Below are 24997 nucleotides of genomic sequence, written 5' to 3'. Positions count from 1 at the left end.
CCTGGCTGGATTTCAAGCAACCCACTAAAAGCTGCTACCTCCCCCTCCCTCTGCAACTCCACAGAGAAGAGAAAAAAAACAGCTGAGGATTCCTGAGTAGAGATAAGGGTGTTGAAAAAGTCCCTTACTAGGGGGCAAACCAGACTCAAAGTAGGGATAGTACTTAAACTTATTACTGTCAGGAGAAAAGCCAAAGAGTGAGAAATAAAACAGTCTGAAAAACAACTTCCCCACACCCATCCTTCTATGTTCTCCCTCCTCCCCCCAGCGGTGCAGGGGGACGGCAATGGGGGTTACAGTCAGTTGTTGTTTCTGTCACTGCTCAGGGAGAGGAGTTGGATCCTTCCCTGCTCCTGTGGGGTCCCTCCCATGGGAGACAGTCCTGGATGGACCTCTCCAGTGAGTCCTTCTGGCCCTAAATCTGTTATCCCAGAGCTGTTCCTGTTGCTCCTGATGGGCTCGGCCTTGGCCAGCGGCACCAAGTCCGTCCTGGAGCAGCTGGCATTGGCTCCATGGGGCAGGGGATGCTTCTGTCAGCTTCCAACAGAAGCCACTCCTGGAGCACCCCCTGCTACCAAAACCCACCCACAGAAACCCACGACACCCAGTGACTTCCACTTGCCCCAGGATGGTCCCAGTTCCCATCAGTGTGATCCCAGTCACTCCCAGTTCATGCCAGTTGCCTTCAGCATGCACCCTGTCACTCCCAGTTACTCCCAGTTGCTTTCCAGCATGATCTCAGTTGCTCCAAGAATGTTCCTAGTTGGCTTCCATCATGGTCCCACTGTCTCCCAGTTCCCCCCTGCATAGTTCCAGTAACTCCCAGTTTGATCCTGGTCCCTTACAGTCACTCCCACTATGATCCCAGTTGCCCCCAGCAGGCTTCCAGTTGCTCCCCTTCACCCCTACTGTGGTTCCAGTCACTCCCAGAATGATCCCAGTCATTCCCAGAATGATCCCAGTCATTCCCAGAATGATCCCAGTCACTCCCAGCCACTCCCAGTATAGCCCCGTTGCCTCCAGCATGCTCTCAGTCAGTCCCAGTATGATCCCAGTCTTTCTTAGTAGGATCCAAGTTACCCCCTGCATGGTCCCAGTTGCTCCCAGTCACTTCACTTTAGTTCCAGTCCCTCCCAGTATGACTCCAGTAGGATCCCAGTGACACCTCTATGGTGGCAGTCACAGTCAGGATGAACCCAGACATTCCCTGTCACTCCCAGTATAAAGCCATTTGCCCCCAGCAGGGTCCAATTGGTCCCACTCATCCACTACAGTTCCAGTCCCTCCCAGTAGGATCCCTGTCACTCCCAGTCTCTCCCAGTATATCCCAGTCGACTTCAGCCTGATCCCAGTCAGTCCCAGTATGCTCCCAGTCACTCCTGGTCTCTCCCAGTATATCCCAGTTGCCCCTAGTGTGGTTCCACACACTCCCAGTTTCTCCCAGTAGCTTCCAGCATGATCCCAGTTGCTCACAGCCACTCCCAGTCACCCCTAATGGGGTCCTAGTCGCTCCCAGCATGATCCCAGTCACCTTCACTGTGGACCCGGTTGCTCCCCAAATGATCCCAGTTGTGCCCAGCATGGTCCCACTTGCTCCCAGTTCTTCCCAGTGGGATCCTAAGAGCTCCCAGTTATCCCTAGCATAGAACCAGCTGCTCCCAGTATGATCCTAGTCTGATCTCACTATGAACCCAGTTGCCCCAGTTCTGGTCCCGCTGGATCCAGTCCAGCTCTGGATGTATCCCAGTGTCCCCCCTGCCCCCCAGCCTGCTGTCACCCCCATTTCTCTCCCCACAGAGCTCCTGAGCCGCCGGCGGCCACAGCCCCTCCCCAGGGCCTCGGGCCCAGTGGGGACCCCCAAGTCCATCCCGACCCGAAGTTTGGGGGGGTCGTGTGTCCCTCCCGGCCCTGCTTTTGCTCTCACACCAGCCGCCTGCTGCTCCCAGTGCTCCCAGTAAAGCTTCCCAGTTCTCTGCAGTCCTAATTATTGGGGAGAGAACTCCGAAAATCCTGGGAACAGGATGAGGTTTAGGCAACATCGGCCCCTAAAGTCCCACGTATCCAGGGCACCACAAAGCTAAACTACAGCAATCCGGGACCCCCCAAAACCCACCTTGGACCCCCCCAAGCCGCGGGCAGAGTCTGCCCAAGCAGCAGTAGCCAATGGGAGCGATCGCAGCTGAGGCGTCACCAGTTGCCGGGCAGACCCGTCCCAAACTGAGCCCTCACCGAACTCAGCCAATCAGAGAACCCTCTCGACTCAGTTTTGGGGGCCCGTCGGAGCTCCGGGACAGCCGGATCGCCGTTTTTGGGTTCAGTGGAGCTGTGGGACCCCTGAACGCCCATTTGTGGGTTCCCCTGAGCTCCCACCTGTCCCGCATCCCACAGACCCCCCAGAACCCCCCACCTGGGGCTGCAGCGCCCTTAAAGGCCTTCAGCCAATCAGAGAGCACCGACGCGAACTGTGGACAATCAGAGCGCGCCTCGCTGATGACTCATCAGTTACCGGGAAGACGCGACGCAAAATAGGCTCCCAACTTTGCGCTCAGCCAATCAGAGCGTGTCCAAAACAGCCCAAAAACGGCTTTGTCCGGCTGGTTTTGGGGTGTCAGCACCTACCTGGCGCTGGGATGGAGCGTGTGCGGGGAGCTGGGACCGTACTGGTGGTACTGGTGGTGCTGGGAGCCCCCCCGGCTGCGGGCGAGGAGCTCTCGGGTGAGCGGGGGGAGGGGGCGGGAAAGGGGGAAAGCGGAGAGAAAAGAGGGGATAGGACTCCCAAAAGTGAGTGCGAGGGGGTGGGAGCCCCAAACTGAGCGCGGGAGGGTCTGGGGACTGGGGGTACAGTGAGAGAGGGGGAAAAGGGGGGTGGGAGAGCAGGAAGAGGGGTACCATGGGGGTCCCTTGGTGTCCCCCATCACTGGAGCCCTGCAGCGGTTCCCTGAGGCTCTGGAGGTGGGGTCGGATCTGCACTGGGGGGTCCCCAACCCCCCTGTCCAAAAGCCGGTGCTGCGGGGGCCGTGGGGCAGAGGGGGGTGGGAAAGAGGGGTCCAGGGTGGCCCCCTGAGCTCCCAACCTGCTGTGGGGGGCTGGGGGATGATGGGGGGCGACGGGGCACCCCCTGACCCGTGTCCTGCACACACAGGGGTGTTCGAGGACATGGCAAAGCACGAGTGTCACTTCATCAATGGCACCGAGCGGGTGAGGTTCGTGGAGAGGCTCATCTACAACCGGCAGCAGTACATGCACTTTGACAGCGATGTGGGGGTCTATGTGGGGGACACCCCGTATGGGGAGTTCCAGGCCAGGTACTGGAACAGAATACAGGAAAGGCTGGACTACTTTCGGGCTCAGGTGGACACGTTCTGCCGGCACAACTACAAGGTGTTCACCCCGTTCAGCGTGGAGAGGAGAGGTGAGCGAGGGGCAGAGCGGGTCCACTCGGAAATTTCCCTGCCTCGGGAATGACCCTGGAGCCCCTCAAACCCTCCCTGGGAATCACCCCAGACCCCTCAGCCCTCCCTGTGCTTATCCCAGTGCTCCCCAGTCCATCCCAGCCTCTTCCGATACCCCCCGAGTCCATCCCAGTCTCTCCCAGTGCCCCCCATTCCATTGGAATCCATCCCATTCCTTTCCAGTGTCCGTAGTCTATCCCAGTCTCTCCCAATGCCCCCCGCGTCTCCACCCCGCTGCTGCCACCGCCCTCCCTGCCTTCAGCAAATCAGAGTTTGTCTTAGGATGACTCATTAGTTGCCGGGCAGACCCGAAGCGCAGAGTTCCCTTTACAGGACACAGCCTCCCAATCACACTCGGTTCCTACCCAGTCATTCCAGTGCGTTCCCAGTCCCTTCCAGTCATTCCTAGTCCCTCTCACTCCACTGTCACACCCTCTCCGTCCATTCCCAGTCCTTCTCAGTTCACTCCCACATCTCCCAACTCTCCCCCACTGACCCCCCCAGTCCATTCCCAGTCCCTCCCAGCGCCATCCAACCCCCTACCAATGTCGTACAAGCCCTCTCCCCTCTCTCCCAGTGACCCCCCAGCTCAGCCCAGTGTCTCCCCCATCTCTCCCAGTGCCCCCCAGCTCAGCCCAGTGTCTCCCCCGTCTCTCTCCCAGTGCCCCCCAGCGTGTCCATCTTGCTGGTGCCCTCGAGCTCCCAGCCCGGCCCTGGCCGCCTGCTCTGCTCCGTGATGGATTTCTACCCTGCGCCGGTGCAGGTGAGGTGGTTCCAGGATGGGCAGGAGCTGCCGGAGCACGTGGTGGCCACCGACGTGGTCCCCAATGGGGACTGGACCTACCAGGTGCTGGTGATGCTGGAAATCCCCCCCCGGCGCGGGGTCACCTCCCCCTGCCAGGTGGAGCACGTCAGCCTGGAGCACCCCCTCAGCCAGCAGTGGGGTACGGCCCAGCCCCCCCAGCATGGGGAGACACTGGCAGGGGGGTCGGGGGTCTGAGGGTGCACTGGGGACACTGGAAGGCACTTTGGGGGGCAATGGAGAGGCTGAGGAGGAGGTTGGGGGGTCCTGGGAGGGCTGAGAGGGGCTGTGGGGAGTCGTGGGGGTGACTGCGAGGGAGTTTGGGGGAGCCTAGGAGAGATGGGAGGGAGTCTGGGGGGTCTTGGGGTGACTGGAAGGGGGTTGGGGAAGTGCTGGGGGGCTGGAAAGGGACTGGGAGAGGTTCAGGGGGGTCCTGGGGATGATGGGAGGGGGATTGGAGGCTCTTAAAGGGGATGGGAGGGGCTTTGTGGGATCCTAGAGGGGCTAGGAAGGGACTGGCAGGAGGTTTCAGGGGATGCTGGGTGGGCTTGGGGAGACCAGGGCAGGGTTTTCAGGGGGTCCCGGGTGGTCTATGGGAGGTTTTGGGGGTCCTGAGCCCCCCCCCGGTTCTCCCCAGAGATGCCACAGGACATCGTCTGCAGCAAGATCCTGGTGGGGGTCGGGGGCTTCGTGTTGGGTTTGGTCTTCCTGGTGCTGGGGCTCGGCTTCTACCTGCGGGAGAAGGTAAAGGGGGGTCCCCGGGGGCCGTGTCCCCCCTTCCCCAGAGCATGTGAGCCCCCCCAGCCTGCTGTCACCCCTTTTCTCTCTCCACAGAGCGCCTGAGTCGACGGCGGCTGCAGCCCCTCCCCGTGGCCTCGGGCCCAGCTGGGATCCCCCAGTCCATCCCCACCCAGAGTTTGGGGGGTCGTGTGTTCCCCTGGCCCTGCTTTTGTTCTCACACCAGCCGCCTGCTCCCAGTGCTCCCAGTAAAGCTTCCCAGTTCTCTGCAGTCCTGGTGTTGAAGGGCAGGTGCCCTCCCAAAGCCCCCCCAGAATCAACTTATGCAAATTGTACAATGGTTGGCACCCGTTGTCTTTCTGCTTCCAGGAGTGTGTATTTTTCTGCCATGTCTGGTTCAATGTTTTTGCAGCATATTGGCTCAAACTGCGTCTGCTTTGTTTAAAGAAAAAGGGGGAAGTGTAGGGATTTTTAGCGCTAATATAGAGGATATGGCAGCTGTGAGAACATAACCTTATGTTTCAATTGTGAAAACATGATCTGTTGTTGTGATGACCTTCTGATGGTCCCAGGATGTGAAAGATCTACCAAGAGAAGCAGTAGCAAAACTAGAAATACAAATAGGGTCTCAGTACCGGCTATCAGAGTGGGAAAGGACATAAAGAATGTTAAAGAAACAAAGCTGATAGAAGAGTATTGTTAGAAAACTGTATCAAAGACTGCTGCTTGATTTCAATCAACAGCGCTCTCTGATCATCACATTGGTGTGCTGAGTCGTCCGTGCTCACATGAAAACCCCCCAGGCAGGTGCCCTCCCAAAGGCCCCCAAACATCCCCAACATCCCCAGTGATGTCACCACTGTCCCTGGGATGTCACTGGTGTTCCCAATGATGTCACAGCTGTCCAACTGATGTCATTGCAGTCCCTGTGATGTCACCAGACAGTTGTGATATCACTGGTCTGCAGTGATGTCACTGCTGTCCTCAGTGATGTCACCACTGTCCCCGGTGATGTCACCGCTCTCCCCAGCAATGTCACTCATCCCCAGTGATGTCAGTGATGTCCCTGTGATGTCATTGGTTTCCCCAGGGGTGTCCCCGGTGTCCCCAGGGGTGTCTCCAGTGTCCCCAATGATGTCACCACTGTCCCTCTGATCTCACTGACATCCCCAATGATATCATTGCTGTCCCTGTGATGTCACCGCTGTCCCCAGTGACATCACTGGTCTCCAGTGATGCCACTGCTGTCCCATGAGATGTCACCAATGTGCCCAACTGCTGTCCCTGTCACCTCATCGCTGTCCCTTTGATGTCACTACTATCCCTGTGATGTCAGCACTCTCCAGTGATGTCACTGCTGTCTCCACGGATGTCACCACTGTCCCATGTGATGTCACTGCTGTCCCCAAGGGTGATCCCTGTTTCCTCAAAATGTCACTACTGTCCCTGTGATGTCACTACTGTGTAAATGGTAGCACCATGTCCCTGTGATGCCACTGATGTCCCTATGATGTCACCAGACCCCTGTGACGTCACTGGTGTTATGTGATGTCACCACTGCCCCCTCTGATGTCATCAATGTCCCCAATGATGTCACCGCTGTCCCTATGATGTCACCACTGTCCCTCTGATGTCACTGATGTCCCTGTGATGTCACCAATGCCCTGTGATGTCAGTGGTCTCATGTGATGTCACTACTGTCCTCATGGGTGTCACCACTGTCCTCTGGGATGACACTACTGTCCCCAGGGTGGTCCCTGTGTCCCCAGTGATGTCACAACTGTCCCTATGATGTCACCGCTGTCTACTGTGATGTCACTGCTGTCTCTGTGATGTCACTCCTGCCCTTTCAAAGTCATCACTGTCCCCAATGATGTCACTGATGTCCATGTGACATCACGGCTACCACTTTGTTGTCACCAGTCCCCTCTGATATCACTGGTCCTCAATGATGTCACTGCTGTCCCTGTGATGTCGCCACTGTCCCCAACAGTGCCACCATGTTCCTGTGATGTCACTGGTGTCTGTGTTTTCACCAGACCTCTGTCATGTCATAGATGTCCCTGTGACATCACGGCTGTCCCTTTGTTGTCACCAGTCCCCTGTAATGCCATTGGTCCTTAATGATGTCACTGATGTCGCTGTGATGTCACCAGTGTCACCAATGATGTCACTGGTGTCTCTGTGATGTCACTCTTGTCCTTGTGATGTCACCGATGTGCCCAATGATGGCACCAATGTCCACATTGTAGCACGGCTGTCCCTTTGTGGTCACAATTCCCCAGTGATGTCACTGGTCCTCAGTGATGTCACTGATATCCCTGTGATACCACCACTGTCCTCTGTAATGTCACCAATATCCCGGGTGTTACCACTAGTCTCTCTGTGATGTCACCAATGTCCTTGTGATGTCACTGTTCTCCTTGCGATGTCACAACTGTCCCTAGTGGTGGTACCATTTCCCTGTAATGTCATCGATGTCCCTGTGATGTCACCAGACCACCTTGATGTCACCAATGACCCCGGTGATGTCACTGGTCTCTCTGTGATGTCACCAATGTCTTTGCGAAGTCACCAATGACACCTGTGATGTCACTGCTCTCCCCTGTCCGTGATGTTACCAATGTTTCCGTTGATGTCACTGCTGTCTCTGTAATGTCACCCTTGTCCTTGTGAAGTCATCAATGTCCCCAAGGATGTCACCGATTTCACTGTGATATCACGGCTATCCCTTTGTTGTCACCATTCCCCTGTGGGGTCACTAGTCCCCAGTGATGTCATAGATGTCCCTGTGATGTGACTGGTGTCTCTGTGATGTCACCCTTGTCCTTGTGAAGTCACCGATGTCCCCAAGGATGTCATGGATGTCCACGTTATATCATGGCTGTCTCTTTGTTGTCACAATTCCCCTGTGACCTCACTGGTCCCCAGCGATGTCACCCCTGTCCCCTGTGATGTCACTGAAAACCCTGTGACATCACGACTGTCCCTTTGTGGTCTCCAGTCCCCTGTAATGCCATTGGTCCTCAATGATGTCACTGATGTCCCCGTGATGTCACCAGTGTCAACGATGATGTCACTACTGCCCCTGTGATGTCACCAGTGTTACCGATGATGTCACTGGTGTCTCTGCGATGTCACCTCTGTCCTTGTGAAGTCATCGATGTCCCCAGTGATGTCACTGATGTCCTTGGGAGATCACGGCTACCCCTTTGTTTTCACCAGTCTTCTGTGATGTCACTGGTCCACAATGATGTCACTGCTGTCCCTGTAGTGTCACCACTGTCCCCAGCGGTGGTACCTTGTCCCCGTGATGTCACCGATATCCTGTGATGTCACCAGACCCCTGTGATGTCACCGATGTCCCTGTTATATCATGGCTGTCTCTTTGTTGTCATCAGTGCCCTCTGATGTCACTGGTCCCCAATGATGTCATCCATGTCACTGTGATGTCACCCCGTCCTTTTGAAATCACTGACGTCCCCTGTGATGTCATTGATTTCTCTGTGATACAGCACCTGTCCCTTTGTTTTCAACAGTCCTCTGTGATCTCACTGGCACCCAATGATGTCACCCATGTCCCTGTGATGCCCCCAATATCCCCAGTGATGTCACTGGTGTCTCTTTGATGTCAACCATGTACTTGTGATGTCACTGATGTCCCATGGGATGTCACCAATGTCCCTGTGACATCACAGCTGTCTCTTTGTTTTCACCAATCCCTTGTGATGACACCAATGTCCCTTTCAGTAGGGTTAGGGTTAGGTTAGGATTTAGGGTTAGGATTAGGCTTAGGGTTAGGATTTATGGTTTAGGGTTTGGGTTTGGGTTTGGTTTAGGGTTAGGGTTTCTGGTTTCAGTTTTGGTTAGGGTTAAGGGTTAGGTCAGCGTTAGGGGGTTAGGGTTTAGGGTTAGGCTTAGGCTTACAATTAGGCTTAGGTTTTAGGGTTAGTGTTAGGGCTTAGGGGTTAGGGTTAGGGTTAGGGTTAAGGGTTAGGTTAGGATTAGGTTTTCAGTAATGTTTGGGTTAGAGTAAGGGATAGGGTTAGGGTTTGGGTTTAGGGTTTAGCATAAGGTTCAGGTTTAGGTTTTACTTTAAGTTTAGGGTTCAGTATAGATGAAGATACCTCCCAAACAAAGGTGCCCGCATACAAAGCTCTTGCTCTTTGTGCAGTGCCGAGAGTGGCGCAGCAACTGCACTGGAGAGACGCAGACTCAGGGCTTTCTTTCCTGGGTGGAAGGGCAGTCGTTCTCTTGTAGGAGTGCTGGGCTGAAATGGCCGTCCCACAATGTGAAACATTTGGTTGTTCTAACGAAAAAAGGAACTGAGCATTGAATGTTTTCCTTCCCCCCCTTCCCCACTTTGTGGGAGGGATGTTGAATAGACAGGTTAGCCTTGCCTTGGGTGATTGAGCAACACAAAAGAACTGGTCAGGGACTCAGATTCCAGACTGATGGTCCTCGAAGTCTGTGAGGAGGGATGAGGAGGGTTTTTTTTGTTTTCTTATCTTTTCCCTCTCCTGGGAAACAGGACACTTCATTGTTGCCTGAACTGAGACAAGGTGTGGGTTGGAAAAGTTCCAAAATTGCTTTATTCTCAGCCTGGCCGCTTGGTTCCAGTTTACCTGTACCCGGTTTTCTACCCCCAGACCAGACCTGCCCAGACTTCATCAGAGAGGAACTCTTTGGGAAGGAGGTCACCCTTTTTTCCCTCTTCTGCTCTGTGTTTTTTGGCAGTCATTTTTCTTTTTTTTTTTTTTATACATATCAAGGAAAAGGGGAAGTCACACAGCCAGCCACAGACAGTGTGAGTTTTCTTGGGAAAAACCCCTTCTCTCCTCTTTCCCCTTCTCGGTGTGGGAGGGAAAATCTCCATTTTCTGCTTCTCCTACACCTCCAGGGACACCCCCATGGCAACCGCCATATCCAACAGCGCCCCCTGCTGGACATCAGAGAACACTGCAGGCTCTGCTCCTCCAGTGATCCAACAGCGCCCCCTGCTGACTGTGGTTCCAATTGCACCAAAAAAATGCAAACTGATCTGTTTACTTCTTTGTTTGAAGGGGATTTTTGGGTATAGGATTATTGTTTGATTGTTTTTTTTTTCATTGTTCTGCCAAAACACATATATCCTTTAATAAAGAGTTGTTATTTTTTCCTTTCTCCACACTTTCTCAATCAGAGCCTCTTAATTTCGGATTTACGATTTCTTAGATGGAGGAGTTCTGGTTTTTCCTCATAACTCATGTTCCTTAGCAAAACACTTCTGTCTCATTAAACTGAGACAGACATCCAAAAATCAGTATGGACGAAGACACCTCCCAGACCAAAGGTGCCCACACAGAAAGCTCTTGCTCTTTGTGTAGTACCAAGAGTGGTGCACCAACTGCACTAAATAGATGGTGGGTCAGGGTTAGAGTTAATGTTATGGTCTAGGATTTAGGATAAGGTTTAGTATTTGGGTTAGATTAGGATAGGATTTAGGGAAGGTTTGGGTTAGGGTAAGGGATAGGGTTATGGTTAGGGGTTAAGGTTTAGCATTAGGTTTGAGTTTAGGATTTTTTTTAAGTTTAGGTCTGGTGTTCAATAGGGACGAAGATACCTACCAGACCAAGGGTGCTGACACAGAAAGCTCTTTTTCATTGTGTAGTGTTGATAGTGGCGCAGCAACTGCACTTGAGAGACAGAGGCTCAGGGCTTTCTTTCCTGGGTGGAACTGCAGTGAACACCCCCTCACTGCAGCCCCAGAAGTGTTCCATGGTTGCCTTTGTGATGTTTTGACCTACCCTCTACATTCTAGAATTTTACCTGAAAACCAAAGAACCAATGCACGGCAACCCCACCTTGCAGATTTCCTTTGTGCCATTGGCCTAGTTGTTATTTTACAACCAATCATCTCTATTCCAGAATGGCCCCTGGACACCAAAGAACTAATGCCTCAGACCCCAAGAATGCAGACCCAAAATGTCTGCCATGGGACTCTTTGTGATGTCACGGCCTACCCTCTCCATTCCAGAATGACCCCTGGAAACCAAAGAACACAAACCCCACACTGTCCCAGTGCAGCCCCACCCGTGAGCCATTGGCTCCTTTCAGATATCACGGCCTGTTCTCTCCATTCTACAATGCTCCCTGGCCACCAAAGAACCAATGCCTCACTACCCCAGAATGCCATCCCACCTGTCTTCCATATCTCAAGGGAATGGCAGCCGAAGATTCTGTGGAGACATTTGCTTTGTCCTGTTTGATACGTCCTGACTGACTCTTGTGTGGATGGGATGGAACGCGTGCCATTGCAAATGTCATGCTCGGGGATGTTCTTGGTCTCCTTTGGCTTGACAGGACAACACCTCCCCACAAGCCCTGGCCATGCCAACATGTCCACACCCAGCCCTTCCACCAGGCCTAGACCCCTCAGAAATGTGTTCTGGATCCCTTACACATTCCCATTACTGAGGATTTACTAGACAAGAATTTCCTCACCCATGTGGCTCCATCCCACACCTCCTTTTTCCCCTGTTTGACACCACCCCAAGCCTGGTTTTTGTGTGGTTTGTGGTTCCAGGTAGATGGGTCTGATGCCTAAAGCATTTCAGCACCTCCCAGGTGTTACACTCTGCCCTGAACCCAGTGGGAAGTGTTGAAAATCATCCCCTTTTGTTCAGAGTCCCCTGGGGGCTGAAGGAAGCAATCATCCTCCTGCCTTCAACAAAGCAGCTCTGCCCATCACTGCTGCACGCCTGATCCACACAGCCTGTGTCCTGCCCTGTGCCCAGGACACGCCCTGTCCTGCCCCTCTCAGCAGCCCTCCAGTGCTCATCCCTCCTAGACATATTTTGTCCACATTGTGACCCACCCTTCTTCCAGGGTCAGCCACTCCCCTCTGAATCTGGATCCAGTGCTGTGTCCTCCCAGTGCTCAAGGGCTGTGCTGCCATTGCCCTGCTCTGCTTTGATCAGCTCCTGCTCTCTCCTCACACACAACCTTGTTGAACTTCACAGAATCACACCCAATATTCCAAGTTGGAAGGGACCCACAAGGATCATCGAGTAATCCTGCACCATAAATCCCCCTCAAAAAAAAAAAAAAACACAGTCCGGTATTCCCCTTTTTTTGGCGTAATTCCAATCCTGGTCAGCAGGGGCCGCCGTTGGATCACCGGAGGGGTAGAGCATGCAGGGGCTCCCTGACAAGGGCGATTTTGGCCCCACACACCGAGAAGGGCAAGAGAAAGGGGATGTTTCTGCCTCATACAACCTTAGCTCTAACCCTAACCCAAACACTAATCGTAATCCTATCCCTTACTCTAACCAAAAATTTACCTAAACCCTAAATTTAACCCTAAACCCTAATCCTAAACACTAACCCATATCCTAACTCTAAACCCTAACCCTAACCCTATCCTTTATTCTAACCCAAACATTACCTAAAACCTAACCCTAATCTAACCCTTACCCCTAACCCTAACCTTAAAACCTAAGCCTAAACGTAAGCTTAAGCCTTACCCTAAACCCTAACCCCCTAACCCTAACCCTAACCCTTAACCCCAACCCAAACCCTAAATCCTAAACCCTAAGCCTAACCCCTAACCCTAATGAAAGGGACATTGTTGACATCACTGCAGATGAGTGTCATCACAGGGGATTGGTGAAAACAAAGAGACAGCTATGATGTCACAGAGACATCGGTGACATCACATGGGACATCAGTGACATCACAAGTACATGGCTGACATCAGAGACATCAGTGACATCATCAGGGACAATGGTGACATCACAGGGGACAGTGTTGACATCATAGGGACATGGGTGACATCACTGAAGACCAGTGACATCCCAGGTGACTGGTGAAAACAAAGGAACAGCCATGATGTCATTGGGAAATTGTTGAAATCATGGGGACGTGGTGTCACCTCTGGGGACAATGGTGACATCACAGGGACAGCAGTGACATCATTGGGGACCAGTGAAATCACAGGGTACTGGTGACAACAATGGGACAGCTGTGATGTCTCAGGGGACATCGCTGACATAACAACAACACTGGTGACATCACAGGGGACAGTGGTGCCATCACAGGGATGTTGATGACATCACTGGGGACCAGAGGCCTCACAGAGGAGCGTTGAAAACAAAGGGACAACCCTGATGTCACAGGGACATCGGTGACTTTACAGGGACAGGGTTGACATTACAGAGACACCAGTGACATCACAGGGGACTAATGAGAACAAAGGCTAAGCCCTGTTGTCACAAGGACATCGGTGAAAACAAAGAGGACGTCAGTGACTTTACAAGGACAGGGGTGACATCACAGAGACACCAGTGACAACATCTGGGTCATTGCTGACAACACAGGAGACACTGGTGACATCACAGGGACCTCACTATTACAAATTACAGAGGACTGGTAAAAACAAAAATAACAGCTGCGATGTCACAGAGCCATCGGTGAAGTCAAAGGCATCTGGTGACATCACAGGGACATCAGTGACCTCATGGGGATCTGGTGCCACCACTGGGGACAGTACTGACATCACAGAGACAGCAGTAACATCACTGGGGACCACTGACATCACAGGGGACTGTTGACAAGAAAGGGACACACATGATGTCACGGGGACATTGGTGACATCACAGGGGTCTGGTGACATCACAGGGACATAGTGGCACTGCTGGGCACAGGGGTAAAATCACAGGGAGAGCAGTGACATCACTGATGACCAGTGAGATCACAGGGGACTGCTTACAGCAAAGAGAGAGCTGTGATGTCACAGGGACATGGGTGACATCACAGGGGGTGGAGGTGAACACAAAGAGACATCAGTGATATCATTAGGGACATTGATGACATCACATGGGACAATGCTGACATCACACAGACATTGGTGATATCACTGGGGAGCAGTGACGTCCCAGGGGACTGGTGACAAGAAAGGGAATCCTGTGAAGTCACGGGGATGTCGCTGACATCGAAGGTGACAGGTGACATCAGAGGGAAATCGATGACATCACAGGGACATAATGCCACCGCTAGAGGACAGTGGTGACAACACAGAGAAAGCAGTGACATCACTGGTGACCAATGACATCACAGGGGACTGATGATAACAAAGGGACAGCCGCAATGTCACAGGGAGACCTCTGACATGACAGGGGACATCGGCGACATCACAAGGCCAGGTGTGACATCACAGAGACACCAGTGACATTATTGGTGACACTGGTGGCATCACAGGGGATAGTGGTGACATCCCAGGTTCATAGATGATATCGCTGGGGACCAGTGACATCACAGGAAACTGTTGACAACAAAGGAATAGCTGTGATGTCACAGGGACATCACTGCCATCAGTGACATGACAGGGACATGGTGCCACGGCTCAGCACGGTGGTGACATCACAGGGGGTGGAGGTGACAACACAGAGACACCAGTGATATCACTGGGGACATTGGTGACATCACAGGGGGTGGAGGTGACAACACAGAGACACCAGTGACATCATGGGGGATATTGATGACATCACAGGGGACAGTGGTGTCATTACATGGACAGCAGTGACATCACTGTGGACCAGTGACATATCCCAAGGACATCAGTGACATCATTGGGAACATCAGTGACTTCACAAGGACAGGGGTGACACCTCAGAGATACCAGTGACATTATCAGTGACACTGGTGACATCACAGGGACATCCATGACATCTTTGGGGACTAGTGACCTTGCAGGGGAATGGTGACAACAAAGAGATAGTTGTGACAACCACAGTGATGTTGGGGACATTGGTGACTTCACAAGGACAAGGGTGACATTACAGAGACAGTCACCCCTGGAGCCCCTCCCTGCTACCAAAACCCACCCACAGAAACCCACTGCACCCAGTGACTTCCACTTGCCCCAGGATGGTCCCAGTTCCCAGCAGTGTGATCCCAGTCACTCCCAGTTCATGCCAGTTGCCTCCAGCATGCACCCTGTCACTCCCAGTTACTCCCAGTTGCTTCCAGCATGATCCCAGTTGCTCTCAGTCCCCCCCTGCATAGTTCCAGTCACTCCCAGTATGATCCTGGGCACTGGCAGTCACCCCCAGGATGGTTCCAATATGGTCCTGGTCACTCCCCACTATGGTCCCAGTCACTCCCAATTGGATCCCAGTTGCCCCCAAGGTGGTCCCAGTTGCTCCCAGCCCCCCCTGGATGGTTTCTCTCCCTCTCAGGGACTCCCAGTTTAAGTCCAGGATGGCCCAGGTACTTTCAGTCCCTGCCTGGACGATGCCATTTCCCCCTGCATGGTGCCAGTTGCTCCCAGTAGGATCCCAGTATGAGTCCAGTCACCTCCAGTATGATCCCAGGAACTTCCAGACACTTCCAGTAGGAACCCACTTTGATCCCACTCATCCCCAGTATGGCTGCAGTCCCTCCCACACACTCCCATATATTGCAGTCACTCCCAGTAAGACCCCAGTAGGGGTCCTGTTGTTCCCAATATGATCCCAGTTGCCCCCAGCATGGTTCCAGTTGCTCCCCTTCACCCCTACTATGGTTCCAGTCACTCCCAGAACAATCCCAGTCACTCCTAGTATATCCCAGTTGCCTCCAGCATGCTCCCAGTCAATCCCAGTATGATTCCAGTCTCTCCTAGTAGGATCCAAGTTACTCCCTGCATGGTCCCAGTTGGTCCCCAGTCACCTCACTGTAGTTCCAGTCCCTCCCAGTAGGATTCTTATCATTCCCAATCTCTCCCAGTGTATCGCTGTCGACCTCAGCCTGCTCCCAGTTACTCCCAGTATGCTCCCAGTCAATCCCAGTATGTTCCCAGTCATTCCTGGTCTCCCCCAGTATATCCCAGTTGCCCCCAGTGTGGTCCCACTCACTCCCAGTTGCTCCCAGTAGCTTCCAGTATGATCCCAGTTGCTCACAGCCACTCCCAGTCACCCCCAGTGTGGTCCTAGTCGCTCCCAGTATGATCCCAGTCACCTCCAGCGTGATCCCACTTGCTCCCAGTATATCCCAGTTGGGCCAACGTGGTCCCAACTGCCCTCAGAATGTTCCCAGTCTCTCCCAGTATGATGCCAGCCACCTTCACTGTGGGCCCAGTTGCTCCCAGTATGATCCCAGTTGTGCCCAGCATAGTTCCAGTTGCTCCCAGTGGTATCCTACTAGTTCCCAGTTGCATAGAACCAGTTGCTCCCAGTATGATCCCAGTTTGATCTCAGTAGGATAACAGTCACCCCCAGTATGATCCCAGGATCTTCCAGACACTTCCAGTACAAAGTCAGTTTGATCCCACTCATCCCCAGTATGGCTGTAGTCCCTCTCACACACTCCCAGTATTATTGCAGTCACTCCCAGTATGATCCCAGTATGATCCCAGTTGCCCCAGTTCTGGTCCCGCTGGATCCAGTCCAGCTCTGGGTGTATCCCGGTGTCCCCCTGTCCCCCACCCCGCTGTCACCCCCTTTTCTCTCCCCACAGAGCTCCTGAGCCGGTGGCAGCCACAGCCCCTCCCCGGGGCCTCGGGCACAGCCTGGACCCCCCCCGTGTCCGTGAGGATTTTGGGGGGTCGTGTGTCCCCCCTCCCCTGCTGTCACTCTGCCTCCACCCAGCTGCTCCCAGTGATCCCAGCAAAGCTTCCCAGTTCTCCCCAGTCCCGGTTATTGGGGGGCACAGGGGGGAAATTGGAGGATCCCAAGGGGTGGAGCCGAGTTTGAGGCGGCAGAACCAGCCCTGGGATGGATCGGGAATGGGGACCCCCCTGTGTTCCCCCCGTGTCACTCTGCTCTGGGGGGGCTTTGGGAGGGCATCGGCCCCTCAATAGGCACCCAGTTCACCCCAAAAGGTGCTGGTATGCCCCCAAAACCTCCCCACAGCCCCTTCAAGGACCCCCAAACACACTCAGAGCCCCACCCAACCCCTTTTCTGGGGGGGCTTCTCTGGGCACTGGTGGTGCTGGGAGCCCCCCCCGCTGCGGGCGAGGAGCTCTCGGGTGAGTGGGGGGTGAGAAGTAAGAGGTCAGTGGGAAAAGGGGGTCAGAGGGGATAAAAGGGGTGGTGGGACCCCAAACTGAGTGGGAGGGGAGTGGGACACCTCAAAAGTGGCATGGGGCAGGGAAGTGAGGTTTGGGGGATTATGGGGAATGGGTAGGAGAGGTCAGAAGAGTGGGGAAAGGGCAGGGTGGGACCCCCAAACTGAGCATGAGGGGGCTGGGGAGCAGGGGGATGATGTGAAAGGGGTGGGAGAAGGGGGAAAAAAGTCAAAGTTGTGAACCCAGAAGTGATCCTGGGTGGGTTGTGGATTTAGGGGACCATGGAAAAGTGGAAGGAACAGGGAGAAGGGTGGAAAAGTGGGGGTGGTCTGGCAGGTCCGACAGTCCCATGGGGGTCTTTGGGCACAGGGGGGCTGGGAAAAGGGCATAGGCCCTTAACTCCCAACTTACTATGGAGTGCTGGGGCTGCTGGATCCAACCTCAGCCTTGGGTTATGCCAACAGTTTCAGTTTAGAGGAATTACAGAGGTGAGACTGAAACACTTTTGTCCCCCCTGCCAAAATTATTTACTGCACAATAGAAACACTAAAACTACCAATAGTACAGCATAAGATAGGACAGTGCTCTACACTAAAGCAATTGTTGAAGCAATTCTACTCAAGCTGGCACCAAAGAAAGAATTATTAATTAGAAGTGGATGGAACTCCCCCAGACCAACACTTGTGGGGAGATCTGTGCTCTCAACCTCCAGCACTGACCTTGGGGGGTCCCAGTCAAGGCAGGAATCTCCACACACCCCCAAGAAGGGTTCTGTTGGTACAACCTGCCCCTGGCAAAGGGGACTGGCCCTTTCTGGTGAAAAGGGATGGACTGACAGTCCCTGGACTCCAGGGGTTGCCTCACCATCAGGGGGGGCATTCGGGGTGGGAGCAGCGGCCAAGTTCTTCCTGCAGTCGGGGCACTCATGGGTCTTTCCTTACTGGTGGGTCCGTTGGTGGGAGGTCAAGTTACCTTTCTGGGTGAAGCTCTTCCCACACTCCCCACACTTGTAGGGTCTCTCCCCGGTGTGGATGCGCTGGTGGGTGACGAGGCTGCTGTTCTGTTTGAAGCCCTTCCCGCAGTCAGTGCAGCGGAAGGGCCTCTCCTCTGTGTGTGTCCACTGGTGCTTTAGGAGATCTGAGCTGGTCTGAAACCTCTTCCCACATTCCAAGCACTTGTAGGGCTGTTCCCCAGTGTGGATGAGCTGGTGGATGCGGACAGTGGAGCTCCGGTTGAAGCTCTTCCCACATTCCCTACATGTGTAGGGTTGTTCCCCAGTGTGGATGTGCTGGTGGTTGCGGAGGGTGGAGTTGGTCCTGAAGCTCTTCCCACATTCACCACATGAGTAGGGCCGTTCCACAGTGTGGATGTGCTGGTGGGTGATCAGGTTGGACCTCTGGTTGAAGCTCTTCCCACATTCCCTACACCTGTAGGGCTGTTCCCCAGTGTGGATGTGCTGGTGTTGGATCAGGTTGGACCTTTGGTTGAAGTTCTTCCCACATTCCCTACACTTGTAGGGCCGTTCCCCAGTGTGGATGAGCTGGTGGGTCAGGTAGGAGCTGTCTGAAGCTCTTCCACTTCCTGCAGTGGTCATTCCCAGCGTGGTGTGCAGGTGCTGAGGCTGGGTGCTCACCCTGAAGCTCTTCCCACATTCCAAGCACCTGAAGGGCTTCTCCCTGCTGGGAGGCTGCTCAGGGACCACCAGCTCGGAGCTCCGGCTCAAGCTCCGGCCGCCTTCCCAGCACAGGACGGGTCTTTCCTCCTCAGAGCTCCCTGGGTTGGCTTTGCAGCTCCTCCTCCGAGGGCATCTCCGGGCCTTTTCCTCCCCGCTGCCTCCCTGCACCGGGGAGCCCTTCAAAACAGCCTCTCCCACCAGGCTCTGCCAGGGGGATTTGTCCTCCGTGCTCTCCGTCCTCAGCTCAGGGCCTGGGGCAGGAAGGAAGAAGGACAGGCAGGGGATTTGCCTCCAGCCCACAGGGAAGGCCAAGCACATCCCCCAAAACCTGTCCCCTACATGCACCACAAGACAGGGCCAAAGGGCCACTGACTTCCTCCTCACCTGCCTTGGGGGCCCACGGCTTCTTCGTCTTCCTCGCAGGTTCCTCCTCCATCCACCCAAGCTTTGGGAAGGACAAATCCTGCTGGGGGGAAACAAGGGTTGAGCACGTTGGCTTGGGGATTCCTCCTGACCATGTCCATCTCTAGAACTCACCGGACATCCTGGGATCATAAAAACCTCCAAAACACCAAAGGTCCCCCCCAAAAAACCCCTCCCCCAGAACACCAAGGTTCAGACCAAAAAAAACCCTTCCAGGAGTTCCCCTCTCAGGTCTCTCCACTTTGGGGTTCTGGGGGTTCCTCCTATTTGGGCTGCTGGGGGGGTCCCACATAAATTTGGGGACTCCCCTCTCCAGAGTTCCTGCCCTCTCTGGGTTCCTGGGGGTCCTGGACTTCCCCCCTCCAGGGTCCCCCTGCTCAGGGATGTTGGGGGTTTTGGGGGCCCCAGGGGTCCCTTCTCCCCTGACTTTTTGCTTTGGGGTGCTGAGGGGTCTCACGGGGTCCCACCTCCCTGGGGTCTCCCCCTCTCCAGGCTGCTGTGGGTCCCGGGAATCCCAGGAGTCCCCCTTCTCCGGGCTCCCCTTTGTCTGGGGTTCCTCGGTCTGGTCTGCCAGGGGTCCCAGGACTCGCTCTTGTCCAGGCTTCCCACTTCAGTGTCCCAGTGGTCCCAAGGTACCCCCTCTCCGGGAACCCTAAAAACCTCCTATCTCTGCAGGTTCCCCCCTTCATGACTTCCATTCTGCTGGGGGTCCCGTGGGTCTGGTACCATCCCTCTCTGCTCTCCCCACTCCGGGGGTCTCAGCAGCCCCCACCGGCTGTTCCTCCTCCTCTTCCCCCTCGTCCTGGCCTTGGTCCCCCCTTGCCTGGCCAGTCCCGGTTTGCCAGACCCCAGACCCCTCTTTCTTTGACTCCAGGACCCCCCTGCCCCCACTTTCCTTAACATCCCACCTCTCTCAGTCCCTGCATCCCCCTGTTTCCTGGCTGGCCATCCCCCGTCACTTCAGCCCCAGCCCCCCTTTTTCTTTACCCCGGGACCCCCTGAAGCTCCTTCCCCGATCCAACAGCTCTCCCAGTTTCTCCCTTCCCTTGACCCTGGGACCACCCTGATCCCCAAATCTCCAGGTCTCCCCAGTTCCCCACTCCTGGCTTATCCTGCAGGGCAGTCCTGGGGTGTCCCAGGGACCCCCTGAACTCCCCATTCCTGTGCACCAGATCCCCCCTGCACGCCCTTATCTGGGACCAGGACCCCCTAGCACCCCCTTTCCTGGTCATCCCACCTCTCCCAGACTCCACACTCCCTTTTCCTTTACCTTGGGACTCCCTGGACTCCCGGTCCTGGGCATCAGGACCCCCCTGCACCTCTGTCCAGCACTGGGACTCTCTTTCACCCCTTCCTCAGCTCCAGTACCCCCTGCAACAACCCCTTTCCCAGCCCTCCCGCCTCTCCCAGTTCCCAGGCACCCCCTCGATCCCGAATCCCCCTTTTTTTTGGTTATGTTGTTGTTGTTTTTGAACACCAGGGGACCCCCTGAACCCCGTTTTCTGGACCCCACGACCCTCCCTTTCCCCGACACCGGCGACCTCCGTGCAGAGGCTCTCCCTGGACCCCCCCATCCCACCTCTCCCGATCCCTGCCCTCCCCTTTCCTTGGCCCTGGGATCCCCCCCAACTCCTCTTTCCCAGCACTGTGCCCCCCGGCAGCCCCAAGATTTACCCCAAAACACCAAGATTCACCCCAAAAAAGCACTCCCAGGGTTCCCCTCTCTCCGATATCCCCACTTTTGGGAGCCGCGGGGGGCGGGGGGGAGGTATTGGGGAACTCTGGGAGTGTTGGGGACAATCAAAGAGTTCCTGACACGTGGCCAGGGCCTTTGTTCGGTCCGCCGGGAATCGACAACAAACCTCAGTCCCGGGGGTCCCCCCTGGCCGGGGATCAAGCGATGGGGACACGAAGGGACCCCCACGGGAACCCCTTTCCCGCTCTCCCACCTCCCCTCATTTCCTTCTCCCACCCTTTTCCCGTCGCCCACCCCTCCCCACCATCAACCCCGGCTTCCTCCTCCCGCCCTCGGTCGGTCTCTTTGGGGTCCCACCCCTCTCTCGCTCTCTTTGGGGTCCAACCCCCCTTTCTCCTTCCCCTCTCCCTTTTTCCCATCCATTCCCCCCAAACCCAAACTTACCGGGCGAGCTCCTCGCTCGTGGAACGGAAAGGGGGAGGAGGAGCGGGAGGAGGGGCGGAAGAGGAAGAGGAGGAGGAGAGGAGGAGGGAGAGGAGGAGCATCTTCCCCCAATCCCTCACGTTGCCGCGGGGAGGGGAGAGCTCCTCTCAGATATTTTGGGGAGGGGCCTCCGGGGTGGTTTCGGGGTGGGGGATGTTTGGAGCTCCGAAGCTGAGCCGCAAATGTCCCTCGGGAGGACCTTAGGGGACTCCTGGAGGTTTGGTTTGTTTTGTTTTTACAGGGGAGGGGATCCCGGTGTGGGTTCCCGGCAGAGCCCCAGGGATTGGGCGGGGGATGCGGGGACTCCCCGCGGTGGGGGTTGGTGTTCCGTGGTCAGCCCGGTCCCGGCGGGGAGGGGACGCGATGACACCCTTTTTAGGGACCCCGGAGTGGGGGAAGCAGAGAGGGGTCACAGCAGAGCTGAGGGACCCCCGGCTGTCGGAGAGCGTGGAGAGGGTGAACAGAGAGGGGTGTGGGGGACCAGGGACCCCGGACCCTGAAACAGGGGGCTCTGAGAGGGTGATGGCAAAAAGGCACCAAAAAAATGGTCCAAAAGTTAACAAGGGTTCAGCTGGTAGAGCTCCTACTGTTTGCTCTCCCTGCTCTGCTGGAAGAATAAATCAGGTAAATGAGACCTTGCACTGGGATACAGAAGGTCCAGAGCCAGGACTTTGCAGGCTTGAAGGATTCAGGTCACCTAATGGGGGAGTTCTCTGAGCAATTCATCATTCCAGGGCTTTTTCAGCATCAAGAGGGGACCTCCTGGGATTCCCGGCACCTCCAGCAGCCCAGAAAAGGCAAAACCCTGGAGAGAGGGGGCCCCCCAAAACACAGGAGACCTACCAACATGGTGGGGGACCCCCAGAACTCCCAAAAGTTGGGGGGTTCCTTTTGTTCCTCCAGAATTCCTTTGTGTTCTGTGAGGTTCCAAAATGTTTCAAGGTTTCTTTTGTTCCTTGAGGTTCCCAAAATGCTTCGAGGTTCGTCTTATTCCACCAGTTTCCAAAATGCCAAAAACTACCAGACTGACCTGAGGACCAAAAAGAACCAGGGAGACCTGAGGGTAAAAAAGAATCAGATGGACCTGAAGGCCAAAAAAGACTGGGTAGATCTGAGGGCCAAAAAGAACTGGGGAGATCTGGGGACAAAAAAGAACGAGAGAGACCTGAGGACCAGAAAGAACAGGGTAGACCTCAGGACCAAAAGGAACCAGACAAACCTGAGGGCCAAAGAGAATCGGGGAGCCCTGAGGGCCAAAAAGAACGGGACAGATGTGAGGGTCAAAAAGAAGCAGGTAGAGTTGAAGGACAAAACGAAGCAGGTAGACATGAGGGCCAAAAGAAACAGAGAGATCTGAGGGCCAAAAGGAACCAGATAGACCTGAAGGCCATAAATAACTGGACAGACCTGAGGGCCAAAAATAACCAGACAGACCTGAGGGCCAAAAAGAACCGGGGAGACCTGAAGGGCAAAAAAAATCAGACAGACCTAAAGGCCAAAAAGAACTGCGGAGACATGTAGGCCAAAAAGGAATAAGACATACTTGTAGGGCAAAGAGAACCAGACAGACCTGAAAGCCAAAAAGAACTGAGTAGACAAGATGACAAAAAGAAGTGGACAGACCTGAGACCCAAAAACGAACGGGGTAGACCTGAGTTCCAAAAAGAATCAGAGAGACCTGAAACCCAAAAGAACCCTGAAGACCTGAGGGACAAAAAGAATCTGACAGAACTGAACACCAAAAAAAAAATGGGTACACCTGAGAGTCAAAAAGAACCAGACAGACCTGAGGGCAAAAAAGAATTGGAGAGACCCGAGAGCAAAAAAGAACCATGTAGACCCAAAACCCAAAAAGAACCAGAGAGACCTGAGGGCAAAAAGAACCGAGCAGACCTGAGGGACAAAACAAATCAGGTAGACCTGAAGGCCAAAAAGAACCTGGTAGAACTGTGGGCGAAAAAGCATTAGACAAACCTGAGGGCCAAAAAGAACCGGGTAGATCTGAGGGCCAAAAAGAAGCGGGAAGACCTGAAGGACAAAATGAACCAGGTAGGTCTGAAAGCCAAAAGGAACTGGGTGGACCTGGAAGTCAAAAAGAACCCAGTTGACCTGAGGGCCAAAAAATCAGACTGACCTGAAGACCAAAAAGAACCGGGCAGACCTGAGGGCCAAAAAGAACTGGACAGACCCAAGGGACAAAAAAAACCCAGGTAGACCTGAAGGCAAAAAAAACAAACCAAACAGATAGACATGAGGGCCAAAAAGAACTGGACAGACGTGAGGGCCATTAAGAAGCAGGTAGAGATGAAGGCCAAAAAGAAGCAGGTAGACCTCAGAGCCAAAAAAACCCAGGGAGATCTGAGGCCAAGAAAGAACCAGACCAACCTGAAGGCCATAAAGAACTGGACAGACCTGAGGGCCAAAGAGAACCAGGTAGACCTGAGGAACAAAAAGAACCAGGGAGACCTGAAGGCCAAAAACAAGCAGGTAGATCTTAGAGCCAAAAAAAACCAGGGAGATCTGAGGCCCAAAAAGAACCAGACAGACTTGAAGACCATAAAGAACTGGACAGACCTGAGGGCCAAAAAGAACCGGGTAGACTTAAGGGCCAAAATGATCCCAAAAGACATGAGGGCCATTAAGAAGCAGGTAGAGCTGAAGGCCAAAAAGAAGCAGGTAGACAAGAGGGTCCCAAAAAAAACCAAGGGATTTCTGAGGGCCAAAAAGAACCAGACCGACCTGAAGGCCATGAAGAACCAGACAGACCTGATGGCCAAAAACTACCAGGTAGACCTGAGGGCTAAAAAGAACCGAGTAGACCTGAGGACCAAAAAGAACCAGACAAACCTGAAAGCCAAAAAGAACTGGGAAGATCTGAGGGCCAAAAAAACTCAGACATTCTTGCAACCTGATATCAATGACAGTACTTTTCCCACAACCTGCAAGCAGGTCTCTTGCTAAGACAGGCTGAGACCTGTTAGTATGGTTTGTTCATGGTGCTTTTTATTAGTTAAGCACATTTCAGAAAAAAGTTGGGACTCCCAAAGACTCCCTTGCCGCCTTCTCCCACATGGGGGTGCCCAAGCAGGTAAAGACGGATCATGGACCCTCATCTGTGGCGAAGGCCACACAAGACTTCTTTATGCTATGGGGAATTGAGCACCGCAGGGGTATTCCCTGCTCTCCAGCTGCTCAGAGTGTTGTTGAAAGAGCCCATCGCACACTCCAGACCGTGTTGGAGAAACAACAAAAGTCTTGTGTCAGACTCACCCCCCAGGAACGGCTTCAAAAAGCCACCTCTGTGCTCAGTTTTTTAAATCGGATGGAGAGAGATCAAACACTTTTCTCCCTCCAGACCTGTTGTTCCAACCCAAGCAAAAGTTCTCTATAAAGATCTTATAACAGGAAAATGGGTGGGGCCTTTTCTCCTCATAACTTGGAGGAGGGGCCATGCCTGTCTTTTCACAGATCAAGGTCCAAGATGGGTGCCATCAAAGGGAGTAAGACCGTACCAGGAGCCGGGCGTGCAGTCATCATTATCACTGCAATCTTCATAAAATCAGTTCTCTATTCAAGATATGCCCTGCAGTGAGAGCTGCAAGGGACTCGAGGACCTCGGTGCACTTTGGAGACAAGGAGTGGCAGAATTGTTGGGGTTTGGCCCATGTGCAGCTAAAGTCGTGCATTGCTTTTGGTTTCCTTT

The 24997-nt window shown here is 54.2% G+C and overlaps 1 protein-coding gene across 1 annotated transcript; it reads left to right on the top strand.

The window, feature by feature from the left end:
* Window positions 1-2630: 2630 nt before the first annotated feature.
* On the top strand, window positions 2631-22651 carry LOC126638994 (class II histocompatibility antigen, B-L beta chain-like). Its single transcript, XM_050313389.1, has 6 exons — window positions 2631-2715; window positions 3143-3412; window positions 4115-4396; window positions 4892-4998; window positions 5091-5169; window positions 22275-22651. Exons 1-6 carry the CDS (start codon window positions 2631-2633, stop codon window positions 22649-22651), a joined length of 1200 nt encoding a protein of 399 aa, XP_050169346.1.
* Window positions 22652-24997: the final 2346 nt, after the last annotated feature.

The sequence above is a fragment of the Myiozetetes cayanensis genome, unplaced genomic scaffold, assembly GCF_022539395.1.
Source record: "Myiozetetes cayanensis isolate MyiCay16 unplaced genomic scaffold, myiCay2020 scf184, whole genome shotgun sequence".
In the NCBI taxonomy this organism is placed as follows: Eukaryota; Metazoa; Chordata; class Aves; order Passeriformes; family Tyrannidae; genus Myiozetetes; species Myiozetetes cayanensis.
The sequence above is the reverse complement of the archived record's forward strand: the minus strand, read 5'-3'. Positions and strand labels throughout refer to the sequence as shown.

Bases quoted from the DNA above. Each gene is read 5' to 3' on its own strand.
- LOC126638994 (XM_050313389.1), top strand. From the start codon at position 2,631: ATGGAGCGTGTGCGGGGAGCTGGGACCGTACTGGTGGTACTGGTGGTG. The intron at 3,413-4,114 runs GTGAGCGAGGGG...TCTCTCTCCCAG, and splicing joins GTTCAGCGTGGAGAGGAGAG to TGCCCCCCAGCGTGTCCATC. The intron at 4,397-4,891 runs GTACGGCCCAGC...GGTTCTCCCCAG, and splicing joins CCCCCTCAGCCAGCAGTGGG to AGATGCCACAGGACATCGTC.